Here is a 22,962-nt window from a genome sequence, read left to right as displayed (position 1 = left end):
AGGAGATAACAAATATTAATAGACAAAAAGCCTGTGTGGTGCTGCGGGTATACTATTGATATGGTTGAATTTACATCAAAACTACATTATGGATATATTACATATAATAAAACTAAACTAAATCAAATAAAATGATTTCAATTATTTCAATTCTATTTCAAAACTGTCTAAGTATAAGCCATGTTTGTAATTAATGGATTGATTAGCTACTTTGTCTGAAGTATGCTGTGATATTCTTACTGGTTTGTGAGCCATTATACCTTATCATACTTGCTGATTAGAAACTACTTTAATGGAGAAGGTCCACAGCATCGGTGTGAAGCATATTAATAAAATTGAATGCCAAAAAAAGCTGTTGATATAAAATGAAAATTGGAAGCTGTGTTGATAGAATCGGTTGGAAGTTGGAAGTTGGAAGTTGGAGGTGTAGAGAACTAGAGAATGGTTCAGCGGAAAGAGCGGGAGCGGTGTTTTTGTCTTTTTGACTCTCGGAAAGTGGGGTCGAATATTACGAGACTCGCTCTAGCTGAAGTTGGAAGTTGGAACCAACGATCTGGTCCAATCTGGCTTCAACAGCCCGAGCCGAAAGGCCCACTCAAGTAATATATTTGCAAAGGGACCGGAACTATGTGGCAACTGGCAACTGGTTCTGCTTTGTTTGGGGAAAGGAGGACCAAGAGGGATGCCATGCCCTCGTCAGACTCAAACGACGCGTCGTACACGTGCATACACCAACTACAACACTACTTCGATACAAAGTAAAAACTACAACACTTTCCTAGCCTTCACTTTCATTGTGGATTTATTTGCCGACACCAGCACATTATTGGCTCTCAACTCAGCCTAATTACTCAGATTAATTTGACAGTCGAATTCATTAATAACATTTTATTTCGTAGGTGAACTTAGTCTAACAAAAATTTATTAACATACACATTTTGGAGAGAGTTTTATCTAAGCAAGTCTAGACTCGAAGTGATAACATAGTTGTCACAATTAAAAAAAAAAAAAACTACAACACTTTACTAGATTTCATTGTGGATTTATTTGTCTATACTGATATATTATTGATTCTCAAATTCAGTCTAATTATTCAGATTAAATTCATTAATAACATTTTAATTCGTAGGTGAACTCAGTATAACAAAAATTTATTGACATAAACCGCGTACGTTATCCATCATCTTTTGTTTTGTTTTTGGTTTTGTTTTGTTTTATTTGGTTACATATAGGGGATGTTAAAGGAGAAACAAAACCAAACTCAAGTCGAAATTCGAAACAGATCTAGGCTCAGACTCCAGCAAGATCATTCTTCCACAATTAAGTAGAAGAGGAAGAGGGAAATTGGTCCAGTAAATCGTTACTATGTTCTATGCATATTATAGCTGAATCGTACCAACTTCACCCACCACCTCTGATTCGCTATTTGCGGCCGTGAACGACTGTACACGGTTCACCTCGTCAGCTACTAACATATAGAGAGGGGCTGAGGGAACTAGATCATGGTACACCATAACGAACTACATAGGTTTAATCACCCTATAAATCCAGTCAGCCCTCAACTTCAACCTCCTTCTCTGAATCTCAGTCACTCTGAAAATCATGTCAGACCTCCCCAACCCTCTCTATGATTTCATCATCCTCGGCGCCTCCGGCTTCACTGGAAAGTACGTCGTCAAAGAAGCCCTCAAGTTCCTCAACACCCCATCTTCACCTCTCAAGTCTCTAGCTTTAGCCGGCCGCAACCCCGCAAAGCTCTCCCAAACTCTCAACTGGGCCACCAGCCCAAACCCACCTCCCTCCATTCCCATCCTCACCGCCGACACCACCGACCCTCCGTCCCTCCGCCGCCTCTGCTCCCAAACCCGCCTCATCCTCAACTGCGTGGGCCCCTTCCGCCTCTACGGCGAGCCCGTCGTCGCTGCGTGCGTTGAGACCGGCTGTGATTATCTCGACATATCCGGAGAGCCGGAGTTCATGGAGAGGATGGAGGCCAGTTATTTCGATAAGGCGGCGGAGAAGGGCTCGTTGGTCATTTCGGCTTGTGGGTTCGACTCTGTTCCAGCAGAGTTTGGGTTGATGTTTAACTCGAGGCAGTGGGTGGGGGCGGCGGTACCGAATAGGGTGGAGGCTTATGTGAGCTTGGAGTCTGAGAAGAGACTTGTTTTGAACTTCGGGACGTTTGAGTCGGCGGTTTTGGGTGTGGCAAATGCGGATAAGTTGATGGAGCTCCGGCGGTCCAGACCTAAAAAGCCGAGGCCGGAGGTAATGAGTTTGAGTAAATTACCAGACTTTTTGGATTTGTTGATTGCTTGATTGGTTTGGTTGTTTGAAGTTGTAAAGTTTGCTGCTATGTTCTGTTTTTGGGATGGTAATGTAGGGGAGAACAGAAATGAAATTTTATACTAGCTCAATTACGTTATACTAGTCAAAATTTAGGTGTCGTTATGGTTAATTAGAAACAATGACAATTGAAGCTTGTGTTTCTTTGTTTTTTGTTGTATCTTCCTTCAAGCATCTTACTCCAGTAATCAATGGTTTGCTTATTTATAGTGTAGTACTGTACTTCTATTTTACACTGTAATTTTAGTCCTTTTGTTGTTACTAGCCAATAAAAATTTAAGCTCGCTTTTTTTATTTTGACGTTTTTTTGAATTTCAAGTTTTCTCAGAAGCTAGCAGTACAATGGTATCCAAGACAAATGTTATTTTATTACTCAGCTAGCCAGAGAGGGTTTACTCATTCATTTTGTAGTTCTATATGCTGCATGATATAGGCGATTCATTGTTTACAGACTAATACCTTGGAGTTCTCCTTCACAAGTTTGCAGCTATAGACACTGAGAAATGTAGCGTTTTTGGTTTGAGCAGAAAGGAAGATTAGTATCTTAATGGGCAGGGAAGTTCAATAGGTTAATCTTTATTTACTTTTCTGTTTGCAGATTCCTGGTCCTCCTCCTTCTAAAGGACCAACTATTGAACACCAGAAAAAGATTGGCCTTTGGGCTGTGAAGCTACCTTCAGCAGATACTATCGCTGTACGAAGAACACTTGGAGCTCTGACTGAAAATCCCGGTGGTCTTCCAGGGAGGAGTGAGAGTGGTGAACACATTAAAAAAAGAGCAGCCTTCTGGTCAACAGTGAAGCCAGCTCATTTCGGGGTGAAGATAGGCACCAAGTCTCTGTTGGGAATTTTTCGGATGATGATAATTGGAATCTTTCTTGGGCTCTTGGGTCAGTTTTCCTTTGGGAGGTGGCTTCTCTTAAAGTATCCCTCATTTTTCAGTGTTGGATGGTTCAGGAAGCAGGGTCCCTCCGATAAGGAGGTGAGAAGTGCATCTTTTAAGATGTGGTTTGTTGGACGTGGTTTCAGCGACAGGAGTCTTGCTTCTCAGGGAAACACAAAACCTGATATGGAAATAGTAACAAGAGTTATGGGACCTGAAGTTGGCTACATAACAACCCCGATAATTCTACTTCAGTGTGCACTCACTGTTCTGAGCCAACGCGACAATCTTCCAAAGGGAGGAGTTCTCCCACCTGGGATTGTATTTGGCCCAACTGATCTCCAAGAAAAGCTACAAGAAAATGGAGTTACTTTTGATGTTATTTCAAAGAATGTTATTTCTCATTAACAGGTACATACTTTCTGAGAAAATAAATCTATAGTTGGAAGTACCTATGAAACAGTAACTTATAATAAAAGAGTAGTTATTTTGCTTTCTTATTATAGTTTGGTTTCCTGATAAAGAGTGCTTAAAACTAGATGAGATTACAGTTCAATCTACATTTGATTGCGTAATTGTTTCTATTCTGATCTTAGTACTAGAGTCCATCTGTAAATGAAGATGGGTTCAGAAAAGGAAGGTTTAATCGAAACTATTTCCATGTGTCAATGAGAGCAGCGAGTCTCTTTTTATGTTACGAAGGATTCATAGGTTATTTTTTAAAGGTAAAAGTACAATAATCTTATAGGGCGGTCTGGGGCACTCGATTAGTGTTGATACAAACAAAATCAGTCCCAAGCCCCTACTCGTGTTGCTCTGCATCTTCTCTTTAGATCTCTTTTATGTTCATTACTGGAGTGTACTCTTCTATTTATTGTTTCTTAATTTCTAGTATTATCCAATATGCTCTTTTGGCTGACCATAATTTTGTAGGGGATTGAGTAATCTTTTGTCCTTAAAACTAGGAAATCTCTTCTGGAAGTTGTCGAACATTGGGACGTTCTTCTTAATTTTTATGATCTATATATAGTTCACTAAAACTCATAGTTTGCCTCTTAAATCGATTAGTTTTCTTCATGATGATAACAGAACAAGGGAGGAAGCTAGTCCTCCGGCTCAGGGCAGTTCTATTGGGCCATTTCACAAAGGGCTCATCTCTGTCATCACCATCGTGGCCGTGTTCTTCAAACAAGAACCGGTAGAAAATACATCTCCAACTGTCACCGACTAGAGCTCCTATACTCATCCCGAAATCCTAACTTGGTGAATACAATTTGCACAGTGTTCAGAATCCATCATTGTCCCAGCTCTTAGATCCTATTGAAAGATAAAATCATAGCAATGTACATCAGCTTAAAGCAAGGTAGAGAAGTTTCAATGTTTCATCACTTGGTGGTGTCTGTGGAAAATGGAGGAGCAGATCAGGATTGGTGGCGGCGGGACAGAGCATGAAGATCAGGACCAGAGCCACATCAATGAGCTACCTCATGTTTGATTTCTATAGCTATCGCTTTTCCTTTGTTGCAATGATTTGTATTAGTTTGATATATTTCTGTTTGATTGAATTTGCTACGATTGATTTTGTATATGGCCATATGGGGGATGGAAACGGAGTCTCCGTTTTCGCGGAAAAGAGCGGGAGTTATCTACTTTTGAGTTTTGTCCGGACCACGCTGGCCCACAATCGCCTTAACGGCCCACAACCACGATATACGGCCCGTGGTCTTGTTGATCGTTGTATAACTTGTATCCAAATACATCCCATGTCTAAAATACATTCGTATTGTTCAAAAAAAAAAATGTACAATCGTAATTTTTGAGAGTAAGCGTTTAATGGGGGAACTGAGAGAGACCATCCGTAACTATGGTGAAAATTATAGGGCGGTAATTTCTTTGTCGCAAAAGCAATGCTTCGGTAAATTTGGCTGTGGGAGGTTGGGGCGAGAGCACAAGGCGTCCGCCATGCCAAAAGTTGTAGCACCATTAGTTCTCTTGTTTGAGTTGTTTCTGATAATCAAGTAGGGAGATCAGGAGATAATAAACATTATAATCAAGGATTTGCTTGGCGTGTTCATTTATTGGATAGATAACAAGGATTTTCCAAGCTTTTGGTTTCGACTGTCACTTGAAGACTTTCGTTTTTGATTTTGTCCCTCCTTCCCGGCCTTTTTTTCCTATACTCATATACAGTGTACATATAAAAATTATAAAGAGTTTCTATTGGAATATCCAAATTTACTCATCTGACTTCTCTACTCTCTACACCTCCTTGCTTTTAAATACCCAATGTTTGCTCACTAGACCTCCTTTTGAATTCCTAAAATAACCTTAGTTATATTATTCACATACAAAACAAGAAATTACTCATTATACCTCTAATTCACTCACTACACCTCCATTCCTTGATTTTTTTTTAATATTTTTTTATTTTTTTATATTTTGCATGCAAACACAAACTTGGACCATATTTTATTACTAAACAAAAAATAAATCATGATTCTATCTAGAACCATACTTGTAGTACGCACACATAGTTTAACTACAATATTTATATATAAAAGTTAACTCATTAACTCCTATTAATCGAAACAAACTCATATGCTCCTATGTGGTGATTAAACACACTGAAGGCCATTAAGAAGATTGATAATGTTAGAGTCGAACACAAATGCAGAAGAAAAAAAAAAGAAGCAAGAAACACCAGCAATAACCAAACGTAGAAAAAAAAAAAAACCTAAAAGCCATCGTCTCCCATCCAACCAAACCTTAAACAAAATCTAGATTAAGAACTTAATTAGAGTTCGATCTGAAAAAATTTCTTAGCCTTTTAATCAACAACAAACTTTATACTAGTATTCAAATAATACCTTACTTGGAGGCTCTGAAACATTGAATTGTCAATTGTGTATCCATTAATAACGTTATTTCAAATAGTTGCAATAGCTCCTATGCACGTTGCTGGCTTTGACGTTGTGATCAGAACGGGAACGTTATCATGGATGAGAGTAAGATCACAGGTCTAGGGTTTAAACCACTGTATCGTGAAAACTAGCTAGGTAGAGAGGTTTGTAAAGAAAATATTAGTTAATTAAAATTCATTGTCTATAATTGTCATTTTATAAGAGGATATATATGTAATTCAATAATTCAAAAGAGGTAGAGGTCAAAGAGCAAATTGAGAGGTCGCAATAGAAAATCTCAAAATTATAAATTGAGAAATGATCCTACGAATTTGGAATGGTGTATTAAAATTTAGATATGTAACGGTCCAATTTACACATCCACAAATTGATTACGTTACAGTGTCGTGAACCTTTAGGATTGCAAGAAGAATAGCTTAACTTATTGATGCGCTTAAAAGCAAGCGCGCAATTTAACCCTGAAATGTCGTTAGTAGTATAAGTAAGTAGGGATCGTTCTATCCGGGGATTGAGGGTACACCTGTCATTGTGAAACAAATAAAGAAAGTATTATTTACAAAAATAAAATAAAGAATAGAAATATATACAAGTAACAAAATAAAAGGAGGGGGGTTTAAGAATTATTGAAAATTAAGATAAAGAAAATATAAAAACACATGTACAAGAATGAAACATAAGGAACAAAGATCAAAATTAATTCCATGTAATCAAATTCGACTCAAACCCTATAATTGTTCTTCCAAGTCATGAGAGAGGAGTTGATCATGTGAAACATTCGAAAGCAAATGATTTCCCATAATTTACTTTTCAATGCTAATTAACCTAAGCGAAAGCACCTAGATTAATCCTATCAAACATGCAATCAAGCCCTAGAAAGCTAGTCAATCATGACATGTTCAACGCATTAGACATAGAGAAAGGCTATCAACTCAAGTGTACAACTTAGTTATGGAAAAGTCCACCTAATTGCAATCCTCTTCAATTAAATTCGATTCTTGTCCAGAACCTTTACTACTTTTGATTCAAGTTACACAAAACGAAAAGTCGATTTCATGTTCTTAAACCTAGCACCAATTACATGCAAATCCTATAAGTGTCGACCCAAATAAGATAAACATATAAAAGTTTTCTGTAAAGCAAATTTAATCGAACAAACTCACATAAGCAACTTAGAATCACAATTATAGAATTCGAAAACTTTATTTAAACATAGAAATTGGGCTTAAACTTTGCCCTAAACATTATTGTTAACTAGAAACAAGTTCATACGAAATCAAACAAGGAAACCAAAAAGGTTACAAGGAAAAGGAACGAATTACACCGTGAGTGGAGATGGAGATGGAGAGCTAGATGGTTGAATCTTGAATCTTGGAAGCAAGCCTTCAAGGTGGATGATGGAGGATATGATCTTCACGGCTCCTTCTTCTTCTTCCTCTCCTTGCTTGAAAACGCAGAACTTTGCAACTAGAGAATGGAGAAGGAAAATGGAAAGGAAATGGAGAGACAAAGAAGATGAGATGGATGAAGGAATTTGTGGGAAAATGGAAAGGAAATGGAGAGACAAAGAAGATGGAATGGATGAAGGAATGTGTTTTGAGAGTGAGAGGAGAAGTGTATTTATAGCCCAAAAAATGATGAATGGAGGGTGGAGATGAACATAAATGAAGGGCTAGATATGTTAGACAAATTTGTAAAAAATATCTTCCCACATGTTTATCACTTGTTCAACTTGAATTGATTTTCCTCCTCAAGTTTTTCCACTTGGTTGCAACTTTGATTTTCCTCCTCAAGATTTTCCACTTCCTTGCAACTTTGATTTTCCTCCTCAAGATTTTCCACTTGGTTGCAACTTTGATTTTCCTCCTCAAGATTTTCCACTTCCTTGCAACTTTGATTTTCCTCCTCAAGATTTTCCACTTGGTTGCAACTTTGATTTTCCTCCTCAAGATTTTCCACTTGGTTGCAACTTTGATTTTCCTCCTCAAGATTTTCCACTTGCTTGGAGGTCCTAAAAAAATAGAAACAAATAAGAAAAATAGAAACTTTCCTAAAATGAAAAATGGCAACTTACTAAAAATGATAAATAGAAACTACAAAAATATAAACTTTCTACAAATAGGAACTTTCCCAATCAAAGAATGGAAACTTTCCTAAACAGGATTTTAATAAGGAAATAACGTAAGAAATGTAGGGAAATGCAGTTAAAACGTCGCATTAAAATGCTCCTATCAAATTCCCCCACACTTAGCTTTTGCTAGTCCCTTAGCAAAATCACACTAAGACACACACTAACACTCAACGAAAATTAAAGACTCTACAAAAACAATGACTCTATTGCCCTTCAACTTTTTGTCTCAGAAATCTCCTACTTTCACTACATCAAGATTAGCACTCAACCAAGAATCAATATGTAGATATTCAAGAGTTAATTAAAACATATAATCCACACATACACAAGTAGGACTTGGTTGTAATAATGGTGATGGTTTCTGTTAAGCATGCTTCGAACAAGTATGATTCATATCATCACAAGGTATATCCACTCTTTCTTCTCTCAGAATTCAAGACAATGCTTAAAAGCTTATAATCACTCAATTATATGTGAGAGAAAATATTTTGAGGCAATCAAATAGCTCACATATATAAGAAACGAAAAGCACTTTGTGAATATAATTTTTTTTTTTGAAAAGATCTCATGAAGGATATCAACTACTTGCACGGATGGACCCAAGCCATAGGTTCAACTCTTGTAACTCATCTCCACAAATCAAAGGCTGTCCCATCTTAAGGATCAAGAAGGTCTTATTTAGGGTTGTAATGGGGTCAAGGCTCAAGGTTTTAAGAAATGAAGGGTAAGGATTTATCAAAGTGTCCTAAAAACCTAGCAGAGCACATGTAGATGTAGAGACCTCAAGAAATCCACCAAGGCATTGCAAAAACGTCACTTTCCCTAGAGGTAACATAAAAGGGCCTAATGTCTTCATGTTAGGCCAAATCTTCATTGTAAACTTCCCTAGAACTATAGTGGAATGGACAAAGGCCAAATTTTTCTGTAGTGGGCCTTCAGTTCAAAGTAAACTCCAAAATCACTAAGTATGGGAGACTAAAATCCATAAACATTTTTCTTTCTTTTCTTTTCTAGCCGTACACAATTTTTTTCTTTTCTTTTCATTTTTCACGGCTTTCACAAATTTTTTTTTTTCATGGACAAGTCTACCCCCACACTTGAACTTTCACCTCTTCTCAATCTTCGTTCTCAATGCCAAATCCTCAAGTAAAGTTCCAAAATATAGCTCCACTAAGTTTTTAGAACAAAGGGTAGGAGTGTAGCTATACTAAGGTTCAGGGTTAAGGATTTAAGGGTGATGAAAGAAAAGGCTTAATGTAAGCTCAAAGGGGTTTATCTAAGGGAGTCCCATGACGGGCACAAATAGGGACACATGCTTATTTGGCAATGGTGATAATTCCTAGGTTGCCTCTATCCCTTCCAGAATCAGGGCCATGTATTGACAAACGTCTCAACAAGCACAAGAGCGAATTCTAGCATTCTCTAGTCCATCAAACTTAATCTATGGCAAGCAATCAATCAAATGAAAGAGTAATGAGATCATCAAAACATCGCCAAAAAATTAAGAATATATTTTTCAATTATCACTCCAAGAAAAAGGGACATGGCTCAAATATCTCACATGGGCTTTTATGAATCAAAACTCATCCTAACATGCTCATATTCTGTACCAAGGTTACGAAATCCATATCCACTACACATGCATGCATTTTTCATATATCTCAATTAACCAAAGAATACCATTTTAAAAATCATCTCAATTTTGTGATCATCTTTTAATCATGATTTCAGAGATATAGAATCATCTTAGACAGTTGAAAGGGCATTCTAAGACTCAAAAACAAAAACAAAAGTAACCAAATTTTTTTTTTTTTAAATAATTTAATTTCAACACTTAGGTACGGGAACAGGGAGTCTCGATGTGCAATGGGACTGAAACAGCTACCCTTTTTCAAGACTATGTTTAATCCAATATACCTTAGTGTATCACAACATCAATTAAAAACACAAAAAAACACAATCCAACTTCAACTATTTTTTTTTTTTTTTTTTTTTTATACTAACTACTAAAAACACAATAAAGCAATAACCCTTCCCCCATACTTAATTCATGCATTGTCCTCAATGTATAAACAAATATAAATCATGCAAAGCATAAATCAAGCATAGAAGAGAAAATGAACACAACGAAACCTAAAACAACTTAAAATTTAAGAAAATAAAATAGAAGGAAGAGTTCAAGAAAGCAAATCTGCGTTTGATGTCTCCTCCACAGCTACAGTTGAAATGGGTTGCCTCCCATGCAGCGCTTAATGTTTAAAGTCTTTCAGCCTAGACTTGTACCTCCATTTACTCCTTTGGAGGAGCGGTATGCGGGCGAGTGGCAGCCCTCTTGCTGGTTTCAGCCTTCGGAGGCGGGTCCTCATGTTGTGATGCAGTAGCGTCCTTGCGAGGAAACCCAGGAGGATAACTCTGCAAGTTATTGACTTCCTGAGCAAGCTTGTTTATTGCAGTGTGACAGCGGATCAAAGAGCAGTTCATCTCAGAGATGTAATCGATCATGCAATTGACTCTCCAATCTGTCACCATAATACCATCGCGGAGAGAGGAGCGCAAATCATCAATTGAATCCGACAAGCTTTCCAGGGTGGCCACAGGCCGAGGAGCACGAGCAGCTGGTGAGGAAGAAGACTCTCCGGGATGCAGTCTGGGAGAGCGACGAGGCAGAGGAGGGGGACTGCGGGTACGCTCACGGATAGGACGATGGTCCCATGGACGAGTAAGCCCAGCTCTAGTGGCCGCCTGACGACCTTCTTCCTCCAAAGAGAGAACACGGCGTTGATTGACGCCCCTGCTAGGGGTTACCTTGGTTCGAGCCATGAGGAAGTAGAAGGAATTTGAAACTGCACGCTTAAACAAACCTTAGTAAAATCTGGAGGAGACAAAAAAGGATGTATATGTAAAGCACAAAATAGGGTAGAAATCTCAACAGGCACACGGTTTTAACAAAGCTTCTCCGGGAAGGAGAAGAGTTATGACAGTTCACGGCCCAAGAAACTCCTCCACGTGTAAATATTCCTTTCTTTTCCTGGATTTATGGCATTTAGATCTGCTTTCGGCTGTAGCTTGTCTGTCACATGTCCTCGAGATTCGTTTGATTCCCCCACGCGTCCTTTCTTTTCCTTAATTTACGGCAATCATACCTGCTTTCGGCTGTAGCTTATCTGTCACAGCTCCTCGAGATCAATTTGGTTCCCCCATGTGTCCTTCACGCGTCAACAACTTTTCCGTGTTTTTGGGTGACTTTAATCCAACGCGTAGATTTAATCTCAGAGATCGTCGATCCAACGGTGGAGATCTGCTCACTCGTTCTAGAAATAGGTGCATTCTGAGCGACTGTTCACTCCAAAAGAAAATTCTTCCGAGTTCCAGCCTTTCTCTCTCAACCCTTCAGCCTTTCTTTCGAAACTCAAATCCTTTCTTCATCAACATGGAACCACAAACTCTGCAACTAATGGAGCAACAGACCCAGCAACAAATCGAGGATGGAGGAAACAACCAAGCAGCCGGGACTAATAACCGGTGGGCTCCCACACCGCCTCAACTAAGAATCCTCAAGGGCCTTTACTATGATAAGGGTTTTAAGTACCCAACTCCAGAGCAGATTCACGAGATCTGCCTCCATCTGAAACAGTATGGGCAGATCGAGGACAAAAACGTCTTCTTTTGGTTCCAGAACCTCAAGGCTCGTGAGAGGCAGAAGTTGAAGGAATTTCGGAACGTTCCGGTTGGTGGATCTCTCGATCTCAATTTTGGATCCACTAGTTCTACTAGTAATGACAGATCCACTGACAGATCCATTGATCTAAACTTTGGGTCACGTGTCGGCTATGGTGTTGACCCATATTCCTCCTCACCCTTCAACACTAATACCAGTACTACCTCCTTTGGCACAACAGGAGGACAATCTTTCATGGAACAACGAGGAGGAGATCACCAGGAGATTGAAACCCTTCCACTATTCCCCATGCATGGTGAGGACATCTTTGGCAACATGAAGACTACTTCCGAGGGAGGTGGCGGTTATGGCGGTGGCTCTCACATTTCCCTTGAGCTCAGTCTCAACTCCTACAGAGATGCAGACATGACTTAGCATTATTATTATTATTATTATATATATATATATATTTTTTTAATTTTTTTTTTTAATTTTTTTTTTTTTTTTTTGTAAATAAGACTGAATGAATGCAATTTTTTTAATATTTTTTTTTATAGAAAGGACTCAAAAATAAAAGACAAATATATATATAGGACTCAAAATGAAAGACAAAAATATAAATCTCTTCCCCCACACTTAAATATTGCATTATCCTCAATGTAATTAATTAAAAGCATGCAATGAAATAAGTAAGCATAGATAGAAGACATTTACGAAAACAAATCCTAAAATAAAAACTAAAGAGAAAAATTGAAAAATAAAAAGAAATAGGGAAAGAGAAAACAAATCTGATTTGCATGGGTTGCCTCCCAAGTAGCGCTTGTATTTTACGTCTTGCAGCCAGACGGTACCTACATTAAATAAAGTTAGTAACTATAATTAACAAAGAAATACAAAATAAAAACAAGTATAACTATTAATTACAAACTACAAGTATTAACAAGTATAATGTACATAAGACACAAGTTAAGTACTCAAGTGAGTATAAAACGTGAAAAGTATTTTTACAAGTTTAAAGTGTGAAACAACAAAATAATTTACACGTATAGAGTATTCACAAGTATTTCTTTTGTTATAAACATTATTGATATCGAATCAAATTCCAAGCGGTAAATCAAGTGAACGTGCGGCCCAAGTATAGTCGCCTAGACACAAACTCCCTTTCAAATCGTTTGGGCAACCTTACTGAAATGGCCAGGTGGGGGAGGACGAACACGAGAGGAAAAATCCATTTTGGCATGAGCTACTCCCACATTGTGGTTTATGCCCATTTGCAAGCACTTCTGGATTCAAAAACCCGTCATGAACGTTGTCCCCTTCCTAGACACCATTCCACATAGGCTATACTTACTAAGATGAAAAAGTTCATAAGTGTGAAGACAGTTCAACAAGTGTTAATAAAGGCCGCCCTCAACCTTAAGGGACCTGAGCTAGGTACCACTAAGGGGTTTAGGCCAATATTAACAAAAGAGACTTCACCTATTCCTCTCAATTTACAACCTACAATTAAAATTCGTGTTCAATAATATAAATAAAATTTAAACTAAGTTTTAAACAATTTATATACAACAAATATATACAATAAATGACACAATTTAACAAGTGATTTTTCAATCCCCGGCAACGGCGCCAAAAATTGATGCGCCTGAAAGCAAGCGCACAATTTAACCCTGAAATGTCGTTAGTAGTATAAGTAAGTAGGGATCGTTCTATCCGGGGATTGAGGGTACACCTGTCATTGTGAAACAAATAAAGAAAAGTATTATTTACAAAAATAAAATAAAGAATAGAAATATATACAAGTAACAAAATAAAAGGAGGGGGGTTTAAGAATTATTGAAAATTAAGATAAAGAAAATATAAAAACACATGTACAAGAATGAAACATAAGGAACAAAGATCAAAATTAATTCCATGTAATCAAATTCGACTCAAACCCTATAATTGTTCTTCCAAGTCATGAGAGAGGAGTTGATCATGTGAAACATTCGAAAGCAAATGATTTCCCATAATTTACTTTTCAATGCTAATTAACCTAAGCGAAAGCACCTAGATTAATCCTATCAAACATGCAATCAAGCCCTAGAAAGCTAGTCAATCATGACATGTTCAACGCATTAGACATAGAGAAAGGCTATCAACTCAAGTGTACAACTTAGTTATGGAAAAGTCCACCTAATTGCAATCCTCTTCAATTAAATTCGATTCTTGTCCAGAACCTTTACTACTTTTGATTCAAGTTACACAAAACGAAAAGTCGATTTCATGTTCTTAAACCTAGCACCAATTACATGCAAATCCTATAAGTGTCGACCCAAATAAGATAAACATATAAAAGTTTTCTGTAAAGCAAATTTAATCGAACAAACTCACATAAGCAACTTAGAATCACAATTATAGAATTCGAAAACTTTATTTAAACATAGAAATTGGGCTTAAACTTTGCCCTAAACATTATTGTTAACTAGAAACAAGTTCATACGAAATCAAACAAGGAAACCAAAAAGGTTACAAGGAAAAGGAACGAATTACACCGTGAGTGGAGATGGAGATGGAGAGCTAGATGGTTGAATCTTGAATCTTGGAAGCAAGCCTTCAAGGTGGATGATGGAGGATATGATCTTCACGGCTCCTTCTTCTTCTTCCTCTCCTTGCTTGAAAACGCAGAACTTTGCAACTAGAGAATGGAGAAGGAAAATGGAAAGGAAATGGAGAGACAAAGAAGATGAGATGGATGAAGGAATTTGTGGGAAAATGGAAAGGAAATGGAGAGACAAAGAAGATGGAATGGATGAAGGAATGTGTTTTGAGAGTGAGAGGAGAAGTGTATTTATAGCCCAAAAAATGATGAATGGAGGGTGGAGATGAACATAAATGAAGGGCTAGATATGTTAGACAAATTTGTAAAAAATATCTTCCCACATGTTTATCACTTGTTCAACTTGAATTGATTTTCCTCCTCAAGTTTTTCCACTTGGTTGCAACTTTGATTTTCCTCCTCAAGATTTTCCACTTCCTTGCAACTTTGATTTTCCTCCTCAAGATTTTCCACTTGGTTGCAACTTTGATTTTCCTCCTCAAGATTTTCCACTTCCTTGCAACTTTGATTTTCCTCCTCAAGATTTCCACTTGGTTGCAACTTTGATTTTCCTCCTCAAGATTTTCCACTTGGTTGCAACTTTGATTTTCCTCCTCAAGATTTTCCACTTGCTTGGAGGTCCTAAAAAAATAGAAACAAATAAGAAAAATAGAAACTTTCCTAAAATGAAAAATGGCAACTTACTAAAAATGATAAATAGAAACTACAAAAATATAAACTTTCTACAAATAGGAACTTTCCCAATCAAAGAATGGAAACTTTCCTAAACAGGATTTTAATAAGGAAATAACGTAAGAAATGTAGGGAAATGCAGTTAAAACGTCGCATTAAAATGCTCCTATCACTTATGTCTTAAAGACACGCAGACATTGAAGAACTAGAATGTTAATTAACAAGTTTATATATATATATATATATATATATATATATATATATATAAACAAGGTTTAAATCTGGCAGAAAACTTATAATTTCAAAGTGAGGTGAAATTGAATACTTACTCGTACAACCATAGATGGCTAAAGAAAATAGGACTAAGAAACGAGGCCAGCCCAGAGGACTGCCAAGTGGGGCAATCAACTCAAGCCACTGGTTCCCGTGAGGCCTTTGTGGGAGCTTGAGCCATAGTTGTGGCGGTGGTTTCTTATCGATAACAGATCTGCTCATATTTTCTAAAATTTTTGTGCCTCTTAATCTTGATATTTATGTTTAGTTCTTATTATTTATGATTCATCTACTTAATTTATTGTTTTTATAGGTATGAAGAGCAAGGATGAGAAAAAGAAGCAAAAAAAGAGAAACAAGATTGCTCCTTGGTGGCCGCCCACACCAATTAGGCGCCTGCCAAAGCTTTGAGCGATTTTCTCTATCGCCCAGCCTATAATCAGGGCGGTGAGGGTGCGCCCATCTCCTAGGCGGCTGCCTAGACAACCTTTAAGAACACTGAGCATAATGGACATTCTAAGAGCCAAAATATGTTTCCTTGGGATTCTAGAAGTGCCACGTTACTTTTATTTTGTGCTAAGTGATTAAGGAGTTTGATAAGCCTAATTTAAGAAGAAAAATTGTATCCTATAAGAGAGGAATGTGTCAGAATCGACAAGTACCATTCAATATCAGATTTTTGGCATTCTCTTGTAGTCAAGAAGTCGACAAAAGCTGCTACCACCACCATGTTAACCTTCCATCTCCATTCAAAAAGTTTCTTTATGTTTTTAATAATTATGCTAAAATTAAATTTTTTGTGTCCATAATTTTTTTATTTTATTTAAATATTTGATATCCCTCAAAAGGAGGTGATCCAACAGCACCTTCCAATATGGCTACCTTGTTGCGACTTCACTCCAACATGATAGCCAAACTCGTTTTATAGGACTACGATGAGGTCCTAGCATGACTATTTACATACTTTGATTTTCAATTAATGGATTATTAGTTTCTTTTTAGATGAATTCTTAATCTCTGCTGGAATTTTTGCTTATGATAAAGTTTTATTGTTTCGTGACCATTAGGGCGTTGCATTTAGTAATTTAATTAAGAATTATAAATTACATTATTACTTGAGAAAGAATAATGTTTTGCTTGATTCCCTTATTTTCTAGAGCATAATGAGTCATGCATGTTAAATTTATACTTGAAAAGGTAAACTGCATGGTTAGGATATACAATCTTTACGTGAGAGGGAGAGTCTCATGCATTTAAGAAAAACTATGGTCTAGAATATCTAAGGACTTAGATACGTAAATCATCATCTAGAAGAACGAAACAATCCATTAGTTGTTTCAAAATGTATATAAGATTGCTTGTTGTTGATTCCGACACTCTAGGCTCCTCATTATCATATTCTTACTTTTAATCACTATCGACTCATTTATTTCAATTGATTTACATTCACCTCTTAAATTTCTATTTTCAAGTTATTTTCCCATCATCATAAAACCTTTTCAAAAATCGTGAAAATCATAAGTATTAGTTTGAGTCTCGTCTTAGTCAATTTTTAATTGTAACTTGTTTTTTACGTTTTTAAGTTTAATTAACTTAGATTTTTGAATTGCGAGTTGAATTAATATCCTTGTGGGAATGATAACCCTTTTTCTTCCATACACCAACGATATTCTTCCATACACCTATATAGTTGCAGGAAATCCTTCAATAGTAAATATTATAAGCTTTTGCTTGGCGTGTTCAAAATCTTGGCCTCCTGTAAGGAAGATGTTCTAAGCTTTTGGTTTTGACCGTCGCCATCACTCTTGGCCCTATTGGATATGTTGTTATCTATTTGAATTTTGTGAAATTTGATACCGATGTCTTCCTGCTTTATATTAGGCAGCAAAGAAATTCATCTATATTTAATTATTTATACTGAGTTCCTCTTACTTCAAAACAGTGTTGAGCACTGATGAAAGCCTTCGAGTTCTGCAAGTGGACTCCGACCAGGGCCAATTAATCTGGCATAAACGGCCCGTTAGAAAGAGTCATGGTATCGCTCATAACACCGACTGAACATTCCTACTGATTTTTTTTTTTCTTGATGACATCCTACTGATTAGTATATATCGAGATAGTCTTTATTGATTACATCTCTAAAACCAAGACTAATTTTTTTTTTGATGCGAACCAAGACTAATTATTGGGGCAAGACTTTAGCTTTTAATCAAACCTCATGAATTGACCTGATGTTATGAATTACTGGATATAAATAAGACGTTGCGAGTTGCGACATTTCACTCAAACGTCTTCAACTCTGGAGGTCTTGCCATCTTGCCAGTTGCCAGTAGCCATAGTTTTTCTTTAATTCTGTTCATAACTCAGAAGTCAGGAGTACCCTGTAGAATGGCAGCCAACACTGGCGTTAACTCGCAAAGTTTACAAGGGTTAGTTCAAATTTACTTCAGTAGATTCTACAAATTTGAGGAAATGGGGGACTCTGTTTTTACAGTTGCCTGGTTAATATCTATGGTTTAATCTGAACTTAATAACAACCAATTAATGGAATTCAACAGCACAGCGGAGGAGGGTATTACTCAAATCAGTTCTCTAGGGGCGTTGCGCAAATGCGTTCGCTCCCTCATCACCATGTTAGGCATGCCCCTCTAGCTCAATTTCACAGCCGCATGCCAAAATGACAATGCCCCTCCATTTGTGACAGAATACGCCACTATTGCATTAGTCATTTACATAGGGTCATTGCCTCATTGGCTAGTGTCAAGATACTCCAACCCGATCAATCCAACTGGGATTTGGGGAAACTCATGAATAGTATTAGCATCTACTGTGGAACTCTTGCCTTGATTTTTACAATTGCTTATTCCAGCTTTCGGATGGCTCACCTTCATCTTCTGGTGCATCTTTCTTGTCATCGTTGTGACCAAGTCATACCACTACTTGAGAACTGTCCAAGAAAACGACTTGATCCTCGTGACTGTAGCCCACTTAAAAGAGTACCTCAGAAGATTGTACCATGGTACCACTGGAGGGGTTATTCATGCCTATCACAAAAAGCAGCAAAAGCTGATCACCAGGAATGACCACTCGACCGAGCAGGAAGACATGGACCAGATCAATGGGCTAGCGGCAGTGTAATTTTCACCGCACTTCATCTTTAGCTTCTTCTTCTCTTGCTCTCTCTTTAATTTGTTAGATGTACCATATTTAAAGATCTCAGTTTTGTTCCCGCCCCGTCTAGTTTGGATTTCTTCTGTGAATTGCTACACATGTAAAATTCTTCCGAATAAGTACCAACTTCAATACCTTTCTTTTTTCTTTTGGCCTCTCTTTTAGGTAAAGAAATTAGATTTTCAATTCAAGATTGATTCTTTACCAATCTTTACTACTTTACCACCACCTCTGATTCACTATTTGCGATTGTACACAGTACACCACGTCGGTTAGTCCTTTTACAGTTTTACTAAACAGAATTACCTGGTCTGTTTTTAACTACATCATGGTACACGTACCATAACAACTGTACTTGATAAAAACCCAACTGACATTGGTTTCATCACCCAATAAATCTAGTCGACTCTCATCTTCAACCTCCTTCTCTCTGAATCTCAGTCACTCTCAAACATGTCAGACCTCCCCAACCCTCCCTACGATCTCATCATCCTCGGCGCCTCCGGCTTCACCGGAAAATACGTCGTGAAAGAAGCCCTCAAGTTCCTCAACACCCCCTCCTCACCTCTCAAGTCTCTAGCCTTAGCCGGCCGCAACCCCACGAAGCTCTCCCAAACCCTCAACTGGGCCACCGCCCCAAACGCACCTCCCTCCATTCCCATCCTCACCGCCGACACCACCGATCCCCCGTCCCTCCGCCGCCTCTGCTCCCAAACCCGCCTCATCCTCAACTGCGTGGGCCCCTTCCGCCTCTACGGCGACCCCGTCGTCGCCGCGTGCGTTGAGACCGGCTGTGATTATCTCGACATATCCGGAGAGCCGGAGTTCATGGAGAGGATGGAGGCCAGTTATTTCGATAAGGCGGCGGAGAAGGGCGCGTTGGCCATTTCGGCTTGTGGGTTTGACTCTGTTCCGGCGGAGTTTGGGTTGATGTTTAACTCGAGGCAGTGGGTGGGGGCAGCGGTGCCGAATAGGGTGGAGGCTTATCTGAGCTTGGAATCTGAGAAGAGAATTGTTGGGAACTTTGGGACATTTGAGTCGGCGGTGTTGGGTGTGGCTAATGCGAATAAGTTGATGGAGCTCCGGCGGTCCAGGCCTAAAAAACCGAGGCCGGAGGTAATGAGCTTGAGTAAATTACCAGACTTTTGGGATTTGTTGATTGCTTGATTCGTTTGGTTGTTTGAACTTTGAAGTTGAAAACTTTGCTGGTATGCTCTGTTTTTGGGATAGTAATGTTGGGGAGAACAGAAATGAAATGTTATACTAGCTCAATTTATGTTATACTAGTCAACATTCCACGACAAATGTTATTTTCTTACTCAGCTGGCCAGAGAGGGTTTACTCATTCATTTTGTAGTTCTATATGCTGCATGATATGGGGGGTTCATTGTTTATAGACTAATACCTTGGAGTTCTCCTTCAAATGTTTGCAGCTATAGACACCAAAAAATGTAACGTTTTTGGTTTGAGCACAAAGGAAGATTAGTATCTTAATGGGCAGGGGAGTTCAATGGGTTAATCCTTATTTACTTTTCTGTTTGCAGATTCCTGGTCCTCCTCCTTCTAAAGGACCAACCATTGAACACCAGAAAAACATTGGCCTTTGGGCTGTGAAGCTACCTTCAGCAGATGCTATTGTTGTACGAAGAACACTTGGAGCTCTGACCGAAAATCCCGGCGGTCTTCCAGGGAGGAATGAGAGTGATGAACACATTAAAAAAAGAGAAGCCTTCTGGTCAACAGTGAAGCCAGCTCATTTCGGGGTGAAGATAGGCACCAAGTCTCTGTTGGGCATTTTTCGAATCATTACAGTTGGGATCTTTATTGGGCTCTTGGGTCAGTTCTCCTTTGGGAGGTGGCTTCTCTTAAAGTTTCCCTCATTTTTCAGTGTTGGATGGTTCAGGAAGCAGGGTCCCTCTGATGAGGAGGTGAGAAGTGCATCTTTTAAGATGTGGTTTGTTGGACGTGGTTTCAGCGACAGGAGTCTTGCATCTCAGGGAAACGCAAAACCTGATATGGAAATAGTAACAAGAGTTATGGGACCTGAAATTGGCTACTTAACAACCCCAATAATTCTGCTTCAGTGTGCACTTATTGTTCTGAGCCAGCGCGACAATCTTCCAAAGGGAGGAGTTTTCCCAGCTGGGATTGTATTTGGCCCAACCGATCTCCAAGAAAGGCTACAAGAAAATGGAGTTACTTTTGATGTTATTTCGAAGAATGCTATTTCTCATTAGCAGGTACATACTTTCGGAGAAAATAAATCTATAGTTGGAAGTATCTATGAAACAGTAACTTATAATAAAAAAAGTAGTTATTTTGCTTTCTCATTACAGCTTGGTTGCCTGATAAGAGTGCTTAAGAACTTGATGAGATTACAGTTTGATCTACATTTTATTGCATATTTGTTTCTACGCTGACCTTAGTACTGGAGTCCATCTGTAAATGAAGATGGGTTCAGAAAAGGAAGGTTTAACTAACCCGAAACTCTTTCCATGTCTCAATGAGAGCAGTGAGTCTCTTTGTAGAACTACCAGTATCTCCTACTGCCAATCTAGCCTCTTCCTTAATGTGTAGTGCTTGCAATCTCAATGAGTCATTTCCCATAATCTCCTTAACCCTCGCTGCAATATCCTCTGCTTTCACCACCATCTCCTCCTCACTCCAACCCCAACTCTTAACCCACACTCCCAGCCCAATTCTCTCCACCAAGTCGGCATTGATTTTCTGGTCCCCATGTTGCGGCCATGCTAATACGGGCACACCATTCCACAGAGCCTCACTCAAGGAATTCCAGCCACAATGACTTAAAAAGCCAGCGATTGCAGGATGCCTCAATACCTGCTCTTGGTTCAGCCACTTCTTCACTGCCAATCCCTTTTCCTTCACTCTTTCCAGTAAACCCTGTCCAAGCACCTCAGTCAGTTTCTCATCATCTTCCATGTCAACTTTTTTATCCTTCACGACCCACAGAAACCTACACCCACTCCTCACCAAGCCCTCACCCAACTCTCTGACTTGCTCCCTTGACATTGCAGTCCTACTCCCAAAGCTGACATAGAACACTGATCCAGTTGGTTGATCATCTAGCCATGCTAGTTGATGGTCTGTCTCAGAGTTACATGGTGGAAGTGGTCCAAAGGCAATTGCCGATGGTAGCCCTTTTAATACCCTGCCCTCATTTAGTGCAGCCACTGTCTCATGCTCTATACTCTCGAATGTGTTGATCAGAATTCCAGTCGACTCCGTCATTTTCTTGCCATTCTCTGTGAAAAAGCTCTTCAGGAGATTGTTGCCGTCCTTGAGAAGTGGTGGAGGAATCCATGCTTTTGGTATTGGCTCTAAACCTGAAACTTCGAGACCATCTTTGATTTCTCGGTGTGGGCCGAGCATGGTGTGGAAGGACACATAAAGTGTCAACATTTTGGCAGATGATGTGAAGAAAATGTAGTTAGGAAGTCCAAGAGAATCGGTTATGGGAATAACAGTGGAGGAGAAGCTCATATCTGTGATCATAGCTGAGAGAGGTGGAGAGAGTGAAGATAGAAGAGGAGGGAGTAGGTGAGAGGAGCGGCGAATCAACTCAAAATGGTAGTAAAAGGGGTCTTCTGAATTGGCCGACAGCTCATCAAGTGGAAGGAGATGAAGATGCTTTTGAGTGATCTGAGGGAAGGTGGTGGACAATTGAGATAAACTCTGCGACTCTGCAAGTGAGACGGTTGGAATTGGAGTGATGAAGGTGACCCGAACATTGTGTGCTGTGAGTAAAGCAGCGAGTCGAAGGAAGGGCGTGAGGTGACCCATGCCGGCGCTCGGAAGGAGAGCGACATGAACAAAACTTTGATCACCGGAATCTGACATTTTAGAGGAGAAATATAATGGTTTTGGTCTGGTGAGAAACCTTGAGTAGTTTCAGAATTATGTATAGATGAGGCATGTGGATGGGTCAAAGCAGAAGCCGGAATCTATGACCAGGAAAAGGCTTAGAAGAAAAGGACAGGTAGAATAAACTTTTCTTGATTGCCAAGAAAGTTTGAACCTTATGTAGCCTCTCTGATTATTTTTTGTTTTGTTTTTTTTGCTGCGCTTACTACTGGAGCTAGGTGGGTTTCTATATGGACCCAGATATTTGCCTTTCGGGATGTCTAGTTTGCCGACACAAAGTCGTACTTGAAGTTTCAGATATGATTTACCTTGCGAGTATATTCATTAGCCTAATGTATAGTTAAACAGCTGCATAAAATACAACAAAAGTAAGTAACAGCTAATTAATCGAAGCCCCCCCCTGGCTACCATTTCATTCTTGTTTCTAGC

At 38.8% G+C, this 22,962-nt stretch overlaps 3 protein-coding genes and 1 long non-coding RNA gene across 5 annotated transcripts; 2 read left to right on the top strand and 2 right to left on the bottom strand.

The window, feature by feature from the left end:
• The first annotated feature begins 1,602 nt into the window (after positions 1-1,602).
• LOC112189108 (probable mitochondrial saccharopine dehydrogenase-like oxidoreductase At5g39410) lies at positions 1,603-4,802 on the top strand. The gene is made up of 3 exons (XM_024328382.2): positions 1,603-2,265; positions 2,942-3,637; positions 4,316-4,802. The coding sequence occupies exons 1-2, from the start codon at positions 1,603-1,605 to the stop codon at positions 3,632-3,634; spliced, it is 1,356 nt and encodes a 451-aa protein (XP_024184150.1). The 3' UTR covers positions 3,635-3,637; positions 4,316-4,802.
• Positions 4,803-6,445: 1,643 nt separating this feature from the next.
• Positions 6,446-7,512, bottom strand: LOC121051294. Its single transcript, XR_005805455.1, has 2 exons — positions 7,467-7,512; positions 6,446-6,667 (listed from the first exon to the last, which is right to left on the bottom strand). It is a non-coding gene; the product is annotated as an uncharacterized LOC121051294 (long non-coding RNA).
• Positions 7,513-19,022: 11,510 nt separating this feature from the next.
• LOC112186644 (probable mitochondrial saccharopine dehydrogenase-like oxidoreductase At5g39410) lies at positions 19,023-20,981 on the top strand. The gene is made up of 2 exons (XM_024325141.2): positions 19,023-19,764; positions 20,193-20,981. The coding sequence occupies exons 1-2, from the start codon at positions 19,102-19,104 to the stop codon at positions 20,883-20,885; spliced, it is 1,356 nt and encodes a 451-aa protein (XP_024180909.1). The 5' UTR covers positions 19,023-19,101; the 3' UTR covers positions 20,886-20,981.
• On the bottom strand, positions 20,687-22,581 carry LOC112186643 (UDP-glycosyltransferase 13). Of its 2 annotated transcripts, XR_005805966.1 has the most exons (2): positions 21,070-22,581; positions 20,687-20,828 (listed from the first exon to the last, which is right to left on the bottom strand). XR_005805966.1 is itself a non-coding variant. In XM_024325140.2 (1 exon), exon 1 carries the CDS (start codon positions 22,507-22,509, stop codon positions 21,121-21,123), a length of 1,389 nt encoding a protein of 462 aa, XP_024180908.1. In that variant the 5' UTR covers positions 22,510-22,581; the 3' UTR covers positions 20,948-21,120. The 2 variants fall into 2 exon arrangements, 1 of the variants encoding a protein (XP_024180908.1); XM_024325140.2 differs by lacking the exon at positions 20,687-20,828 and having other exon boundaries at positions 20,948-22,581.
• Between the last annotated feature and the right edge of the window lie 381 nt (positions 22,582-22,962).

This window comes from Rosa chinensis, chromosome 2 (genome assembly GCF_002994745.2).
Source record: "Rosa chinensis cultivar Old Blush chromosome 2, RchiOBHm-V2, whole genome shotgun sequence".
NCBI lineage: Eukaryota > Viridiplantae > Streptophyta > Magnoliopsida > Rosales > Rosaceae > Rosa > Rosa chinensis.
The sequence above is the reverse complement of the archived record's forward strand: the minus strand, read 5'-3'. Positions and strand labels throughout refer to the sequence as shown.

What these genes read in the sequence shown, in the direction of transcription:
- LOC112186644 (XM_024325141.2), top strand. Translation starts at nt 19,102, where the DNA reads ATGTCAGACCTCCCCAACCCTCCCTACGATCTCATCATCCTCGGCGCC. An exon ending in CTAAAAAACCGAGGCCGGAG is followed by an intron (nt 19,765 to 20,192) that starts GTAATGAGCTTG and finishes TTCTGTTTGCAG; the next exon opens with ATTCCTGGTCCTCCTCCTTC.
- LOC112186643 (XM_024325140.2), bottom strand. Translation starts at nt 22,509, where the DNA reads ATGTCAGATTCCGGTGATCAAAGTTTTGTTCATGTCGCTCTCCTTCCG.
- LOC112189108 (XM_024328382.2), top strand. Translation starts at nt 1,603, where the DNA reads ATGTCAGACCTCCCCAACCCTCTCTATGATTTCATCATCCTCGGCGCC. An exon ending in CTAAAAAGCCGAGGCCGGAG is followed by an intron (nt 2,266 to 2,941) that starts GTAATGAGTTTG and finishes TTCTGTTTGCAG; the next exon opens with ATTCCTGGTCCTCCTCCTTC.